We start from the raw sequence: 18,917 nt of genomic DNA, 5'->3' as shown, positions 1-18,917 counted from the left end.
TGTTGAAGTTGTGACTTGCTACACTAAAATGTTGTGCCACTGTTTTCGGTAATTTATTCGCCATGTGCGCGCGATGCCAGTTTAATCTAAAATTATCGCGGGTGGTACCATGAAAAAATCACATGCACGTCAGCTCGGGCCGTTTCGCTGGCTTGATATAAACTAAAATTGATATTGCGCGACGTGCCTGTTGACGAACATATATAAGAGCTTAGAATAACAGAGAGCTGAAGTATTCATACTAAAAAGACAGGGCGTGCAAACACGGACACAAGAAAGAAGTCAGGACACCACAAATCCGGCACGCGTGGCGTCGAGCGCCACGCGTGCCGGATTGAGAGGTTCGCCTGTTGCATGGGCATGCGCAGATAAGTTTTCGTGCCTTCTTTCTTTTCAGCCGTTGTGCGTCTCTTCAGTTGTTAGTCGGCGTTTGTGGTGTCCTGACTTCTTTCTTGTGTCCGTGTTTGCACGCCCTGTCTTTTTAGAATGAATATATGACAGGTGGTAACATGAAAATGATGACTTGCATGTCATGTACGCCATGACTAACACACCACGCTCATGGGGTGCTCGTGGCCGTTTCGCTAGCTTGATGCACACCAAAATAGGTTTGCGGGACGTGACTGTATGAGGAAAATAAATGGAAGGTCCTAACGTGCAAACCATCATATACATGTCATGTACGGCATGATTCATATGATGCTGTCTTGGTGCGCGTCCGGCCGTTTTGTTGACTGGATATATACCAAAACTGGTATGGCATCATATGAGTGCGGGAGGAACATAAATGACAGGTCATGCATTGTATATACCAGAGCATATGTTTCAGCAGCATGGCATATACCAGGCCGTACGCGCATGCATGTAAGGCAAACATGCGATAGTAAAATACGTGTCATGACGTTAATGACTTATTTTGCCTCAAAGAGAAACAAGGCGCTCCTTGCTGGCTGCTTCGCATTACATCGATTCCCACAGTGCGTGGGATCTGCCAGATATTTTGGAAAGAAAGATCGCGTGTATCTTGAGTACGCAACATCTAAAGATGAAGCCGAACGGTGTGTTGAGTGGTTAAATAGTCAGCTTACAAAAAAACCTCGAATTTTGCATGTTTCGGCTGATAGAGTACACTGTTCAGGATCAGGTGGCGCATTCGAATCGTTCTGGCAGAGAATGTTTCGTCTTTTTTTCATGCTGTTCTTTTTATTTTTTCATTGCACTAATGCTTACTATATCGCTTTCTTTACTGATATATTGATGTATGACAGCTAGGCACCACCGTTTTAACACTGTAGAGCCATTTTGTGCTTGAGTACCGAGCGGCTCCGAGTAAAACGCCGCTCCAATGACCCAGTATCAAGCGCGACACTGGGCCCATAATCAGGCCTGGCACTGGACGATGGCACCTAGTGGCACTGGGTGTTGCAATAGGTCTATTGCTAAGACCATATTATGATTATGAGACACACCATACGGGGGGACTTCTGAATATTGGGAGCAACTGTGGTTCTTTAACACGCTCCGATTTAAGTGCACAGGCATATTTGCATTTCGGTCGCGAGTGTAATGCAGCGCAACACCTCGATTTTTTGAGCTACCACGGAGGCTGGACTGTTCTGTCGTTTTCGCGAAGCGATTATACAGTTGCCTGGCGATATGCCATCGCTCATCAGAGAATAAAGATACAGAGCAAAAAAAAAAAAAAACACGTGAATACTTACGATGCTATGACTAGAGTTCAGGAGGAGAGCTTACTACAGAGAACTAGGAATAATTTATTAGGAATCTGCTCAAGAACTTGTTATAACCATTGTGCTATATGCAGACATTCAAAAGCGCTGTTGCCTTTTCGTCAAGCCAAATTTATGTAGAAATCTAATATTTCATGCATCTAATGTATCCGCACAGTTTCATAAAGTCGACCTCATCACAATGAGTATATATGACGAACCTCGTCATATATATATATATATATATATATATATATATATATATATATATATATATATATATATATATATATATATATATATATATATATATATATATATATATATTTACCCATTGAGTCTGGTTCCATTCAATACGCCGCCTACATTTCTCCGTACCGGAAGCTTGCCACACAAAGTGGCCGACGCACTTTTTGACGGCTTCGGTTCCGCAGAAAATAGCAGACGACTCTAGGTTGACCAGTGAGACGTCAGCACGGGTCAGAAACGATGAAGTCCTTTTAAGGAATAAATGGTGTTGACTTCATACGGAAATGTTGTGTAGACTGTTCGACAGCGCGGCCTTTGTCCGTTGCACAAAAATTCATATCGTGATGCACACATTGTTGTCTTCTAGTATTTTGTCCTTGCAAGCATCTTCGCCAAATACTAAACACATTGGGCGCGTTAAATTAAGGAGCTCGAGCGCTCTGTAGCAGGCGGAGTGCGCTCTTGTAAACTTAACGGTTCAAAAGCGTCTTCCGGTGCGTGGATACGCAGCGCGCTCTACGCACTCCAAGCCTGAGACGGTGCACGAGGGCGAGCACGAGAGCTCGCGCCTGCTACGGCTTCCGAAGAAATGACGTGTTGCGGACCCTCTCTTCCGACGAAGTGCGTTCTCCTTCCCCAGTCTTCCCTACCGTGGAAGCAACGTAACTTTCGCCACGTGACGCTTTCGTGCCCCCGAAAGCAATCGGCGGAAATCGCTGTTAAGCTAAGATTCGAAGGCGTTGCACTCGAGCGCATGCGAGTGTGTTCCTTTGATGTTCGGAGCACGCTAACTTAACGCGCCCCTTATCATTTGTAACATCCTCACACTGAGTACATCGCAAGTGTCGGCAATATATTCTTCATTTGCAGCCAGTCAAAATAGCCCAGCATGACACCTCCCTTCCGGCAGCAGAAATTGTGGATGTACGACGGTGCAGTAAGCGCGGGAAACCACTATAGAAACAAATGAAAATACCAAACCCATTGATCTCGCAGCTTTCACTGGCGCCACAGCCGTCATCAAGATCCAAAGGAAGCAAAAGCAAACGCAGATAAGAACAACTTGCTTAATTTCCTTGAAAGTTCTCAGCTTCGACATTTGTTTCAACTATATGGACACTATATATATATATATATATATATATATATATATATATATATATATATATATATATATATATATATATATATATATATATATATATATATATATATATAGAAGAAGCTGAAGCTGGAATGCCGCGCGTGATGCTGGCAGCCATTCGGTGGCACAGTTGCTTGTAAATATTGCAAATATACTCGCTGCTGTCTCTCTCGTGTATTCGTCATCCCGGTGACAATATACATACATATATATATATATATATATATATATGTGTGTGTGTGTGTGTGTGTGTGTGTGTGTGTGTGTGTCCACAACGAAAATTAATTCAGAAAAATTACACCATCTTCCGCTAAAGGGAACCATCTGCGGAAACGCGAAGCAGCGGGGAGGTGGTTAATTGAGCGGGAGTTGGTGTAATTTTTTTTTTCTTGCGTTCTCGAGCCTGTGCCTTCCTCTGGCGTAGAATCAACACTATCTTCCAGTCTCTATCCTAGCTCCCCCTGCGTGGAACTGCCGGCGTCCGATGTATTTGACTCCCGCAATGTGACAAGATCATGTGCGTCTGCCTCTGCAGTACATGCCTTTGGTGTCGTCGTGGGATTCTTCAGCGACGGAAGGAGAGCACGAGCGCCCCGCGCCTAGAACCACAGAAGCAGAGGCGGCCATCGGCCACTTGTGCCACGTCAAGACGCCGGAGGCGTCGCTGTTGCCTACACGTTGCAGGAGAGAATGAGACGCGCGAGAGGAGGAGTGGAGAGGGGCGTGGGAGTTAAGAAAGGGAGCTGAGAGGAGGTATGTGAAGAAGGTTTGCGCATGTGCAGTAAGGGTGGTCACGCCGGACAGCGCCGCCACCGCCGGATTCAACTCCGCCATAAGATGCTTCGCATCTAAAAATAATTTCCGGCGCGCGAAATTGAACTGGCGACCTCTCGCTCCGCAGGCGCGAGGGCGGGCTTTAAATGTCATTGCCTCGCTCGTAACGATACGCGCGCGCCTTCATGCACTTCGCCCTACAGGGCGAAGTCGCCTGCGCGCGCGCTTATCTCGTGGAGGGAAGAGGGGTTGTATGTCTTGTGCTTTTACCGCGATGTTCGCGCTGAAGTTAAAGAGCTACGAAGGTCACTCCCCTAGTTGCAGCGGCCGCGTTTGCGAAACGAGCAGCACGCTGTTCAAACAGAAATAAGTAACTGCGCATGTTCTTAGTTCGCTCTTGTCCTTTGTATACATGTGCGTTTGTTTCATGCGTCCTCCTTTATCTTTGAGGAGTGCGCTTTATTTATCGAGCTGTTACACTTGATAGTTCGCGCTCGTCCTGAGTGTGTTCTTTTCATGCGTCATTTGCCCTTAGGTAATGCGCTGGAAATTTCGAGCTGCTTTCCGTTCTTCGCCTTACATTCCAATTTGTTCCTATGGCATTCCTTGCTTCGCCGTTACGGGGAAACTGTGACTTTTTTGTACACCTCCCAAGCAAGCACACTAATTCGTGCACAAGGCCGCGGCGATCTGATTCTGCGCATGTCACAGCACTGTGCGCCGCGCAAGCGCTCCATTTCGAAAAACGCTTCCCGCGCCCCTCTCCAGCGCCTGTCTAGTCCTCTTCGCCCGCGAAGTGACCTAACCATGGCCATAGGTAACTTAACGTAGCACCACCTTCGTCGATTGGTCCTCTGCGCTACGAAACGGCGCCTTGGCCCTGCGGTGATGCAGTTTTGGTTGCGCAGTCCGCATTTTCATTTTCCTGTGCTGCCTTCTGTCGTTTTGGTGGAGCCGAGACTACCGGAACAAGCGGTATTGCCAGAACGAAAGGCTCCGAGATCAAGAGGCAATTCGCTTCATTACTGCAAATGGAAAGGCGCATGCGTCGGGGCATATTTGCTTAACTTGTTTACCTCACCAGCGCCTGGCACCTCGCTTCCTCGCCGTGTCGCTCTGACAGTAGCGAGACGCATAGGAAGCCTGACGTCTTGTTACGTTGCTGAAGTGGGCGTAGTCACGACAACAGGCTACGGCTACCGCTTTTTGTTTACCAGAATGGCGGCAAGGCCGAGCGAGAAACCGAAACCAGCCGAAGCGGGTTGTTCTATACCCAGTAACTTATTTATTACTCAACTTACTCGGGAAATTCTGGCGGCAGCATGTTCACACCGCACAAATACGCAGTTATCTCTTCATCACAAATTTTGGACCACGGGGTTGTTTACTGGCTCTTTAGGTGCTGAATGCGGGAAAATAAAAGATACGAACGCGCACGCATTCGGCAATACCTATTTCGCCACAGACGCGTTCCCTAAGAAAACTGGAATTAAATCCCGCAGTGGAAGATCGGGCCCGCTACAGCCGTTAACCTACAGACGCGCGCTTCTACTGTGCAGCCCTCGCCAGCGCATTGAACCTTTGGTAAAAGCTAAATTACTTCCTGTCATGAGTCTTGGTTACAGAAACGGCCTGCGAAAAAATGTCACGTGTGCTAAAATTGCAGGACGATATACAGCTGTGCAAACGCTCATAAAACTACTTCTATTCACTCGTAGGTTTGTTCTTGGTAATGTATGTAGTTTGGAATTGTAAATATTACCAGGACGAAAATCAGAAAGACGAACCCCACGCAGCATTAAATGTCCTGATGACGGGTGTGCGTACGTCGCTGCTCATGAGGAACAGAAAAAAAATTCACTCAATATGCACATAGCAACGATTTATCTGTAAGTTTGGCCACAGAACATAATATAAATATATTTCGTTTATTATTCGCAAGTTTTGTTTATTCGCGCATTACTAGCGTTTCTAATAGCACGTGCCAAATCAATGCAAAACTACAACCAGGAAACGCGACGAGTGCACAACGCACTCGTCGTGTCAACCTTTGTATGTTTAAACCCCGCATTCAACGCAGGATTTTGGTCACACATTGTTCAAGCACTCTGCTTATCTTCGGGCCAGAGTACTTCTGTAAAGGGCTCCAGATACTGATTCTCCATCCCAGGTAGAGTCGCGCTGCTACTCCGAATGATCACTCTGAATCTTCCTTACTAAACGTCCACTTATGGCTGAGGAAGTGAATACACAGACAACTGTTTCTTTTGCACATACACAGGGACGCACACAACTAGCCTTAACTATAACCTGGGGAGTGCATCAACCCGTGTGGCTCTTAGCTGGTTCTGTTTCTCGCCGTTTTTCTTTCCGGTGCTGGCTCACCGAGGCGGAATGCGACACCGTCCGTTTCAGGCAACCGTTTCCCACTACTAAGGCGGTAGTGGCTTCGCAAGCAAAGCAATCCCGTTCACTTCTCGCTGAGTCGTCCTGGCACCGTGGCTCCGTCGCGGAGGCAACTGCGGCGGCAGGTGCCTTGTTGAGAGAGCCCGCCAGTAACAGTGTGGAATGGTCGACTGCGCGAGAAGCGGCGCTACTGTTGAACTGTCGCGATCCTCTTGAAGGTCTCTGATGCCGCAGGTGAAAGACGCCGTAAATTAGAGGGTTAATCATGGCCGTGGAGCTGCCGAAAAAGAAGATTCCTGCTTGCAGCTCTTCAGTCAGCTGGTCGTCGGGCTCCAGGAAAATGAAGATGATCATCATGCAGTAGTAGGGCGTCCAGCATATGATGAATGCGGCTACGATGACCACGGTTATCATCAGGGACTTCATTTTGGCCCGATGCAGGAGGCGCCGTCGGGTTTCTTCCATCGACGATGGGGCCCGCACCTCCGACTTGTCGACGGCGCGCCTCCGCCCGGTCTTTTTGGCGGCGCGGTCTGGACTGGAATGTTTGCCAGTAACGAAAGCACTGCCGTTGGACTGCGAGAGAAAAAAAAACAGAAGTATTAGGTGCAAGTGGAAATGCAAGAGTAGCTAATGAAGCACATAAATAAGTAACATTTCTTCAAGCTTAGCACTCCTGTGTAGCTGACTTAACAGGATTAAACTGAATGATGATATAGTCAGGCAAGCTCACAATCATCATTTGCAATAATCAACCCACAAATGTGCTCTGTCACCTAAGCACGACATATAACAATGCAGGAATCTATTCAAGCTTATCGGAAAATTAAAGTTACTGTGAGAGATGAGGACAAAATGATTCTAGTGTAGGACACTGCTTTCAGTTTCTGCAATTTTTCAAATCTTTGTCGAGTGTTTGCGGAAGACACTGATCTCGTGACTGCAGAAATAGATGTGGATTCTCCTGGGCTTTTGCCCAAACCATCCACGTCAACCGCAGCTGCTCCGAGAAAGCACACCGACCAACCGAGTGATGCCGACAGCGAGGACATACTAATTTACTCTACGGCCAGTGACGAAAGCTCAGATGATGGTGACTTTGTGCCTGTGACGAGGCGTAAAGCAAAAAGAAGACTGCAGATGCCTTCTCTTTCAACAAGTAAGATTATTACGAAGACACGAGAGCCACCGGCTGACACAATCCTGTTTGTGCCGGTGGCTAAAGCGGTTCAGCGAACTGGGAGCGCGGAAAAAACACAAAGGACGAAGCGAGGAACCACATAAGACGACGTCTTATGTGGTTCCTCGCTTCGTCCTTTGTGTTTTTTCCGCGCTCCCAGTTCGCTGAACGAAGAAAATGAATTACCAACTGGCCCACCTTTCGATCCTCCTGGAAGTCTAAAGCGGCTCAACCGTCAAGCCACGTCTAGATCTCTTGAGCCACGTCAAGTTGTTGGAGGACATAAACGTACGTTCCTACATACCTGACGGCAGGGACTCTACAGCAGGTGTTATATACGATGTCGACATTTGCATAAGCGTAATTTACTTCCCGGTTCTCATTAGGCCGGTGACGGAAGGACTTACCACAATGCAAGCCCCTCGTCTTAGAAACTCACGCTGTGTTAAACTGGTGTTCAAAGGAGACAGCCTTCCATCGCAAGCGAAAGTCGGCCATTTTCGACACGCAGTGCGACCCTTTGTGCCGAGGCCACTTCAGTGCTGGAACTGTTTTAAAATGGGACACGTCACCGCTGTTTGTACAAACCCTGCCTTGTGTTCGCGATGCTAAGAGTTGCACAGCACAGACGCGTGCCATGCAGAGCATTGTAAGTGCGGCAATTGTCACGGCCCTCATGACGCATCGTCAAAGGATTGCCCAAATATCAGAAAGGAGATGCAGGTGCTGAGGCAAATGGTCTGGTACCAGTGGCGTACCAATTCGTTCGCGAGTGGGGGGGCCGGCGTCGCTCACTCTGTCCGCCATATATATATGTATATTGTTATATCTTGAATGTGGTAGAGGAGCGCAGCCAGAGTTGCTGGTGTGGCACTACAGGAGGAGGAAGACGAGGAGCAAGAAGATGCATCATGGTGGCCGATCATAGTTATTAAAGTGTTTACAAGGCAGTGGTATCCTCTTCGTTGAATTTGGTGGCAGCGATGCGATACGAAGAATGGACGGACTGAAGGACGAACTCGTGAGCACGATGAAGGAAGCACTGGAGGAACGACACCGTCGGCAGCTAACTAGGTTCGAAGAGATGCTTCGCAAGTTGACGTCAAAAAAAAAGAACTGACCCACGCTCTAGTTGATGTTTGTCAGACGGTGGAACCTCAGGAGCAAATAATTTCTGAAGAACAGGTGAGCCTGCATAGCAAACACAGAGGTACCCATGTACTGCAGGTTGCATATGTCCAGGACAGCAAGGAAGTGCAGAATGTCGCTGATCCTGTGCTTGCGGTAGCCGCTGACTGCGATTCTACTGACGTGTTCATGCAGCAACGGCGTAGTCGTCTGCACGTTAACGAAAGGAAAACCAAGGACAAAGATGAAGATGGAAGGACAGAACAGATAAAGCGAGACGTCTGCGCAACTTCAACAGAAGGCAACCCTGGCGTGGAAGAAATACGTGTTACGAGGCATGTGAACCAAGCCAACACCGGCTCCATTATTGTATACTGCGACAAGAAGCTCGTAAGCGTGCCAAATGTACCGAACGAATCTTCGCCCGACGAGACACCTGTGGCCTACGCGATAGCGGTGACCACCCCTGAGAACGCCAACAGGAGGCGTTTTGACCAAAGAACTCCTATCACTAATCCGAGTCGCTGCGTACGTCAAGACAGCACTGAAGACAATGCGAAGCCCCGTCAGCAAAGGTCGCACTCTCGAACATCGTGCCGTGGTCGTCGTCATTGCCGTGGCGGTTCTTGGTTCCCGACGAATCAATCAGCGAAAAAACAGAGCAGGCCGCTGAACTCGTCCAGCTTCCAGAGAACACATCGGTAATGGTCAAGTTTCATATCTCCTGCGTCTAATTCCTGCCTCGACACCGCAAGGCGATGTTCTGCCAGTTTGATCATGTAAGCGACACCGACCGGCCTGTCAACATCCTGTGCCAGAACAACTTCGAAGGCGTGCGCTGTGCAATACACAGAAGGAATTAAGACATCCTCCGCCACCTTGCAGACCGCTCCCACCCGCCCCCTACCCCGGCGGAAAGTGTTACATGTTCAACGTGGGAGAGGAGCGCAGCCAGAGTTGCTGGTGTGGCACTAGACGAGGTGGAAGACGAGGAGCAAGAAGATCAATTAGGGTGGCCGATCACACACACACACACACACACACACACACACACACACACACACACACACACACACACACACACACACATATATATATATATATGTGTGTGTGTGTGTGTGTGTGTGTGTGTTTGTGTGTGTGATCGGCCACCCTAATTGATGTTCTTGCTCCTCGTCTATATATATATATATATATATATATATATATATATATATATATATATATATATATATATATATATATATATATTGTAGAGAAGCCTTGGAACATAGTAACGGGTTGCCCTCTCCAGCGCCTTTAGTGGGTCGTCCTCTTTGGTTGCTTGTGAAAGGACGCCGCTCGCGCAGGGAGTTCGTGCCTTGCCGTGACTGTCGCCATTACACATTGTCGTTGAGTCCCTTCTATTAAACACCTTAACAATTTAGTGGATAGCGCTCTGCTCCCATTCAATGCCCCTGGAGCTTCGATCCCGTACCCTGCCATCTACCATGCCTGAAGACGCCGCCCAGCAAACGCCTCCTCTCGCAACGAGCACATGTCCCGGTGTCCCCCGTATACGCTATCCACCTATCTTCACTGGCGCCGATAGCATCGACGTGGAGGACTGGCTCGCAATTTACGAGCGCGTCAGCATCCCCAACAAGTGGGATGAAGAAGGCAAGTTAAGCAACTTGGTATTCTACCTCGCGGGCGTAGCAAGCTTGTGGTACAACAACCACGCGTCCGATTTTGCGACTTGGTCCGATTTCAAGACCGCCGTCATCAGCGTCTTTGGCCGCCCAGCAGTTCTTAAGCTGCAAGCAGAACAGTGCTTACGCGAACGAGCTCAGATGGCCGGCGAATCTATCAAAAGTTATATCGAAGACGTCCTCGACTTGTGTAAGAAGGCCAACGGAACCATGTCTGAGGCTGACAAGATCCGGAACGTAATGAAAGGCATTGATGACGATGCCTTCACCATGCTGCTCGCCAAAAACCCTGGCACAGTGGCCGAGGTCATAACGCTGTGCCAGAGCTACGAGGAGCTCCGGCGGCAGCGTTCGATGACCCGTCGCTCCCCATCACGCGACGCAGAGCTTGCTGGCTTGGCGGCAGTACCTGACCAGGCCGCGTTGCTAGCGGAAGTCAAGTCATTCGTGCGCGAGGAAATTGCACACCAGTTCTCCCTCCTCGCCTTTGCCCACCCGCCGCACGTTCAACAGTCGTCGACCACCCTTCTTCCTCCTCTCCGCCGAGCGATTGAGCAGGAAATTGCGGAGGTCCTGCCTGAGTATCACCCGCAACCTGCGGCTCCTGCTCCCCAGAGTTACCCTCAAGTTGTCGCCAGGACGCCCCAAGTAATTCCTACGGCTGCCCCAATGAGTTACGCCGAAGCCGCCGCTAGACCTCCGTCCTTTGAAGCGGGTGTGCCGGCAACATATGCTGACGCCATCCCTCGGCCCCGACTGCTGCCATCCATGCAGCCATTTCAGCAGCCGAACCGTCAATCGCGTCCTGTGACATGGGCGGGACCTACACCGGCGAACCGATGGCGCACCCCCGACAACCGGCCCATCTGCTTTGCTTGCGGTTACGCCGGCCACGTGGCACGTTATTGTCAACGCGTGCAGCCGCCTCGAGTCGCGTCACCTGTCACCAGCCAGTCAAGCCGTGCATTCTACGACCCACCTCCACCTATGTCGCCGACATCACGCCCACCTCCAGCTACTCGCCGCTCTCCATCTCCACGACGTCGCTCACTGTCACCCATGCGGCCACGTTCGGTCGCACGAGAGCAGGAAAACTACTCGTCGCAGTCGAGGAGGCAAGGGCTGCGACGCTGTCGAACTGTGAAAGCCCTCAGCGAAGTCCATCGAATGTAATCGACGTGATTGTGGACGGTGTCGCGCATCGGCCCTTATCGATACTGGAGCCGCTGTATCCGTTATGGACGCAAAACTTTGCCGCTTACTTCGAAAAGTGATGACGCCACATTCTGGGATGTCCCTCCGTACCGCGAGCTCCCAGAGTCTTCATCCTACAGGAGTATGCACTGCTCGCGTCGTCATTCAGGACGTTCTGTACGACGTCGAGTTCATCATAATTGCGGCATGCTCTCACAACGTCATCCTGGGATGGGATTTCCTCTCCCGCCACGACGCCGTAATTCGTTGCGCACCAGCCGAAGTCGAACTTTCACCGTTCTCACATTTGACGCCGGCAGACAGTTCATCTCCATTGAGCATGATCCTAGTCAAACACGATACGAAAGTGCCTCCAAGCTCGTCAACGGCTGTGTCGGTCTACTGCGCCGGTCTCTCCGACACCATTGCACTCCTTTCGCCATCTCGCCGCGTCAGCACTAGGAAAGGGTTGCTGGTACCTTTCGCGACCGTGCGAGTCACTCAGGGCAGCACCGCTATTTTTGTTACCAACCCATCCCCGTGCATTGTTACGTTGGTTCGAGGGGAATGTCTCGGCAAAGTGGAACCCGTTGAAGACGCACAAGTTCTTGACGCACCCGATGACTCGCAATGCACCAGTTCCCGTACCATCAGTGCTGTTTCCAAGGCTGATTCGTCACCCACTGATGTATTTGGTCCATCCATTGCTGACAACCTTCCGTCAGTCCAGCGTTCCCAGCTTCTCTGCTTGTTGGAAGAATTTCGTCATTCTTTCGATGTCGGCCAAACATCCCTCCGCCGCACGTCCGCTGTTACGCATCGCATCGACATTGGCGCCCAACCACCACTGCGGCAACGTCCATATCGCGTGTCTCCCACAGAACTCCAGGTAATTAGTGAGCAAGTGGACGATATGCTTCGACGCGATGTAATTCGGCCCTCCGACAGGCCATGGGCGTCTCCTGTTGTTCTCGTTGCGAAGAAGGACGGTCCTGTGCGGTTCTGTGTGGACTACCGACGGCTCAACAAGATCACCCGCAAGGATGTTTATCCACTGCCGCGAATCGACGACGCGGTTCACAGCTTCCAAAAAGCCGAATTCTTTTCATCTCTCGATCTGCGCTCGGGGTACTGGCAAGTACCCATTGCTGATGACGCTCGACCGAAGACAGCCTTTGTCATGCCCGACGCCTTGTGTGAGTTCAACGTCATGCCGTTCGGTCTGTGTAATGCGCCCGCGACCTTCGAGCGCATGATGGACACCGTTCTGCGCTACTTGAAATGGCACACGTGCCTGTGTTACCTGGACGACGTCGTCGTCTTCGCTCCGGACTTCTCCACGCATCTCCAACGACTGCGGCATGTTTTCACACGTTTGAGCAACGCCGGCCTCCAACTGAATCTGAAGAAATGCCGATTTGTGGCACGGCAGCTGACAATCCACGGCTACGTCGTGTCCAAAGGACGGAATCCTTCCCGATCCGGCCAAGCTTCGCGCTGTGGCCGAATATCCCAAACCTACATCCGTCAAATAACTGCGCAGTTTCGTAGGACTGTGTTTCTACTTTAGACGCTTCATACGAAACTTTGCAACCATGATATCGCTGCTGACGAAGCACCTTCGAAGTAACGGACCCCTAAATTCGTGGTCGTCCGAGTGTGCCGACGCGTTCGCAAAGCTCCGTAGTTTGTTGACCTCTCCTCCCATACTAAGCCTCTACTACCCTATGGCCCCAACGGAGGTACACACGGACGCCAGCGGTGTAGGCCTCGGCGCTGCCCTTGCGCAGCGCAAACCAGGGTTCCCCGAATATGTCGTGGCATACGCAAGCCGTACGCTTACTAGAGCCGAGACCAGTTACACCGTAACGGAAAACAAGTGCCTGGCAATCATCCGGGCCCTTACAAATTTCCGACCTTATTTGTACGGTCGCCCATTTGATGTCGTCACCGACAATCATGCACTATGCTGGCTGTCGTCATTGAAGGATCCCCCAGGCCGTGTTGCCCGCTGGGCACTTCGCCTGCAAGACTACCACACACACGTGTTGTACCGCTACGGACGCCAGCATGCTGACGCCGACGCCTTCTCACGCTCCCCCTTGCCTGACGACTATGCCCCCTGCTCAGTATCCCACATTGCTGTTTCTTCCATCGCCGTCCACACCATGACTACCGAGCAGCGCAAGGATAAATCGATTGCCTCGCCTATCGACGTGCTCACTGATACGTCGGCAACACCATCCACTCGCTCGTTGCGTCGTCAAGTCCACCATTTCGCCATTCGTGAAGACCTACTGCACCGACGCAATTACAACGCCGAAGGCCGCCAATGGCTACTAGTGATACCTCGCAGTCTGCGTTCTGAAATATGCCAGTCCTTTCACGCTGATCCGCAATGCGCGCACTCTAGGGTGTGCAGAACTTACCGCCGCATTCGACAAGGATACTTCTGGCGAGGGATGTACCGCTACGTGCAGAACTTCGTTCGCTCCTGCCTCGATTGCCAACGCCGAAACTTTCAACGCACGTGTCGCCAGCCGGTCTAAAAACCATTACCTTGCCCTAACCGTCCGTTTGGGCGCGTGGGCATCGATTTTTATGGACCACTTCCTCTGACGTCGGCTGGCAACCGCTGGGCCATCGTCGCTGCTGACTATCTAACGCGATACGCCGAAACCGCCGCCCTCCCCGCAGCTACAGCGCGCGATGTTGCCTCCTTCCTGCTACACCGATTCATGCTGCGTCACGGTCCACCCCAGGAGCTTCTCAGCGATCGAGGCCGTGTTTTCCTGTCCGAAGTCGTCGAAGCCATTCTCAAAGAGTGCCATGCTGTTCACCGCAAAACTACCGCTTACCACCCGCAGACGAATGGCCTAACCGAACGTTTTAACCGCACGCTCGGCGACATGCTCTCAATGTACGTCGCCGCCGATCACGCAAATTGGGATGCCATTCTGCCCTTCGTCACCTACGCCTATAACACCACCCCTGAGAGCACTACTGGCTTTTCACCCTTCTTCTTACTGCACGGAAAGCACCCGTCGCGCACGATCGACACGATAGTTCCATACAAGCCGGATCCATCTTAGTGTACGCCTATTTCTGATACAGCCAGGCTTGCTGAAGAGTGTCGCGAGCTTGCCAAGACCTTTACGACACATGAACAAGAGCGGCAGAAGAGCATTCGTGATGGCACCACCACTTCTGAGCACACGTTCCTCCCTGGAGCGCTCCAATGACTCATGGTCCCTACCACTGGAACTGGCCTCTCTTCAAAACTTCTGCCGAAATACGAAGGCCCCTACAGCGTCATCCAGCGCACGTCCCCAGTCAACTACCTGATCGAACCCATTTAACCATCTTCCGATATGCGCCGTCGAAGGCGCGACATTGTCAACGTGGAGCCCCTCAAGGCCTACTATGACCCGTTCATTGTGACAAGCTGTTAGGCCGCCGGGCGGCTCTCTTTTCGTACCCGGGGTAATTGTAGCGAAGCCTTCGAACTTAGTAATGGGTTGCGGTCTCCAGCGCCTTCTAGTGGGTCGTCCTCTGGATTCTCTTGAAAGGACGTCTCTCGCGCTGAGAGTTCGTGCCTGGCCGTCACTCTCGCCATTACGCATTGTCGCTCAGTGCTGTCTAATAAACGCCTTAACATTGTGTATATATGAATGTATAACAACTTGTGTCACGTCTTCATATGATGGTAGAGGACTTATACGGAAGACTCACGGGTTTTCCCGATCTTCGAACCAGCTCCCACCATTCACTTCGTGGATATGGCGTGATTTTTTCATTAGAACAGCGGGACGAGCTCGAAGAAACATGTCGCATCGCACGGGAGAGCTTCGCCGAGGCCCAGGCATCGTACAAGAAATATTAGGATAGAGGAAGCCGAAAAAGAGTTGTGCCGGTTGGGGACAAGGCGCTGGTACTCCTGCCAAGTGACAAAAACAGGCTCACAATGAGTTGGAAAGGACCTTTTGAGGTGAAGAGAAAAGTGACTTATGTCGACTACGAGCTTGAAACTGAAGAAAAACGAAAGGTACTGCATGTCAACATGCTAAAAAGATAAGAAGACAGACACCCCGAAAAAGCAGAGGACGTCGCAGGCATGGTTGTTACGGAGCCGGAGCTGGGAGATCCATACGAAGAAATACCCACATACATCAACAGCAAAACAAGGGGCCGAGAGAAGCTGGTGATAAACCCGGATCTAAATGATGTGCAGAAGAAAGAAACGGAAAAAGTGTTAAAATATTTTGGCGAAATCTTCTCGGACCTCCCAGGCAAAACGACGTTGCTCAAGTGCAGTATGCGACTAACCACGGAGAAGCCAGTTCATGTGAATCAGTATCCTCTGCCACTAGCTGTACAGAAAGACATAGATATGGAAATCAAACAGATATTAGATTTGGGCGCTTTTGAGCGTTCCAAATTTGCTTACAATTCAGCTCTAGCGGTGGTAAAGAAGTCTGACGAGTCTAACGGAGTCTGTGTAAGTTTTCGGCGTTTATAAAAGGTACTGGTGGATGACTCGAAGCCCATACCACGGGTTGACGCAGTCTTTGCGAAGGTCGCGGGAAGAAAGTATTTTTCAAAGCTGGATCTAACTAAGGAGTACTGGCAGATGCCCTTGGATGAAGCATCAAAGGAGAAAACAGCCTTTGGTGCTGCGCTATCGCCAGCATCATATTGGTGTCACGGCTGACCCCCAGAAAGCTTTCTTGCCGTTTGGAATTAAGCCATGTGACAGCGACGCCCCGAGATTCCTTTGGTTTGAGAGAACAGCCGCGGGAGTGCATGACATGAATCGAGTTCGGGATTACCACTCGATTCGCGTGGTCTTTGGGTTCTACGACAAGCCCTTTGTTACTGAGTGCGACATTGCAGTACCACTTCCAGTGCGTATCCGGAAAGTATCGCCGAACAGCAGAAAAGCTAGCAAGTTGCTTTTATGTGGACGACATGGTCACCAGTGTTGCTACGGCATCGGACGCCTGCGAATAATACGACCATGCCACAGAAATATTCGCCAAGGCTGGAATGCTGTTGCAGAAGTGGGCAACTAAGCGCTATGACATGGAAAATCGCATAGAACAGCCAGACCACACGAAGATACTCGGACTACTAATGAACACCAGATCAGACAAGCTAGGCTTGAGCGTCGACCCTGTTCTTGAACCTCTGCAAGGAGTTAAACCTACGAAACGGGTCATCTCGCAGACTTCCACTCGCCTGTTTGACGCTCGCGATCTTGCACCTCAATTTCTTATCCGCGCCAAGGTCCTCTTTCAAGCGTGGAAACTTGGGCAAGTTGGTAGGTCATAATTGAATATACGAACAGCGCAACTGACAAGGACAGAAGAAGGTAACAACACACAGCGCTGTGTGTTGTTACCTTCTTCTGTCCTTGTCATTTGCGCTGTTCGTATATTCAATTATGTCCTCTTTCAGCGTATTTGGCACCTACAACTTGATTGGGATTGTGAAATTCCAACTCAGCTTGCTCAAGAGTGGGATATGTGGCGCAGAGAAGTCTATGTTTTCAAGACATTTTCAGTACCCAGGCTTGTTTGTCTATTAGCGACTTGGATTATGAGGTCCACGTGTTTACGAACGCAAGCAAGACCGCCTACGGTGCTGTTGTTTACCTGCGGCACAACCATGATGAAGCACCTGTTGAGATCGTCATGGCAAACGCCGGAGTAGCTCCCATAAAACAGCTTTCACGTCCACGGCTTGAGCTTATTGGAGCTTTTATGGGTGCCCGACTAGCGAAGTTCATATCTGACACATTGGCAATCCATTCTTCCAAATGCTATTTTTGGACTGATGCTATTTTTGGCGCTTGGTTGGATGCGAGGCGTCCCTTGAACGTGGCAAGAGCTCGTAAAAAACAGGATGACATAAATCCAAGGTATTACTGACTCTTCCCAACGGAATCATTGTTCTGGAAAAGAAATACCAGCGGACCTAGTTCCCCCAGGCACGTCGATAAAGTCACTGATTGGCAGCGAAACTTGGTGGCGAGGACCGCCTTTGTTGGCAAGACGCAAAGAATGGCCCAAGCACTCGATCACCAATCCGATTGCCGTAAAAGATGATGTAAAAGAGGATTTGGCAGTAGACACCGTTACGCTCTATTCATCCTCCACATCGGTGAACACTATTTTCGACCTGTCAAGATATAGTTCCTGGTTGCGGGTGCTGCGAGTTACGGCTTGGATATTGAGGTTTCTCGCAGCCTGCCACGCCCGGCGAACCACTCAAATAACCTAACGACTGAGACGCTTGTCGCTTCTGAAAGGTATTGGCTGTCCGTTACCCAAAGGCAACGATTCGGCCTTGAATTAGTAGACCTCGAGGCAGACGAGATCTCCCAAAGGCGTCGACCATTCGGTATTTAAATGCACCCCTTTCTTGCTGAAGAGGATGGCCTGCTGCAAATTCAAGCGAGACTTCGGAACGTCGTGTACCACGAAGGCATCAAACACCCGATCCTGCTTCCCGGTAACCACATCGCCACTGAACTCATCACAACGGGCTTGCACCGGAGGCTTCTTCACGCAGGAGTCGCAACAACCATCGCAGAACTCCTAGAGCGCTTCTGGGTGACAAAGAAGAAGTAGTGTGTGAAAAGTGTGATCGGGTGCTGTACTTGGTGCGCTCGATTAAGGGTGAAGCCTGCGACGGCTCCTGTGCCGGCGCTACCTGCTGACCGAGTGAATGTTTGACATTGCTGGTGTAGATTTTATTGGACCAGTTCACCTGAAGAGTGAGCCGGCACAGAAATCCTACATCGTACTGTTCACTTGCGCGGTAGTACGTGCTATTTATCTAGAGCTTGTCTTGCGCTCAACAGCATACATTTTCTTGGATGCTTTTCGGTGTTTCATTGCACGTCCTGGACTTCCTTCAGTGATTTACTCTGACAATGCTCTGTGCTTTAAACGTGCTTCCCGCGAACTTCGTGCTGCATATGACACTAATCGGGGAAGTGAGGTTGGAAAATATCTGTCTGCTCATAGTGCCACCTGCGTTTCTTATTATCACTTTTGCTGTATTCGGTTTTCGCCCACAAAGACTGTCAGCAACGCTCAGCGCAAACCGAGCCTCATTGTTCGAGAAGCTTCGCGATTATGGTAGATGGTTTGTTAACATTGCGCGCAAGACGCGAACACTCGACCTTATTCTAGAGCTTGCGCGACAACCAGCGATAACGCTGGAATATTCGACGGCACATGTATAAATGCCGACGCGCTTCACCGCTTGTCAGTTGATCGACGGCCGATGCTCTGTTCGCCGATATCAGTGCATACCGTGTGTATTGCTGCAAATTAACTTTGCGGTCCTCGGCCACAAGTTCGGCCAAATAAAGAGTTTCATCTTGGACACGTCGCCTGCGGTCTTCGTCGACG

General features: G+C 50.3%; 1 protein-coding gene across 1 annotated transcript in view; it reads right to left on the bottom strand.

Annotated features, from left to right (window-relative positions):
- Positions 1-5,772: 5,772 nt before the first annotated feature.
- Positions 5,773-18,917, bottom strand: part of LOC119390972 (gonadotropin-releasing hormone receptor-like) — a 246,515-nt gene continuing 233,370 nt past the window's right edge. The window contains exon 3 of the mRNA XM_049415004.1: positions 5,773-6,868. Within this exon, the coding sequence (XP_049270961.1) occupies positions 6,220-6,868 (649 nt within the window). The 3' untranslated portion in view covers positions 5,773-6,219. The remainder of the gene's footprint in view (positions 6,869-18,917) is intronic.

Source organism: Rhipicephalus sanguineus, chromosome 4 (genome assembly GCF_013339695.2).
Source record: "Rhipicephalus sanguineus isolate Rsan-2018 chromosome 4, BIME_Rsan_1.4, whole genome shotgun sequence".
Classification (NCBI taxonomy): Eukaryota; Metazoa; Arthropoda; class Arachnida; order Ixodida; family Ixodidae; genus Rhipicephalus; species Rhipicephalus sanguineus.
The sequence above is the reverse complement of the archived record's forward strand: the minus strand, read 5'-3'. Positions and strand labels throughout refer to the sequence as shown.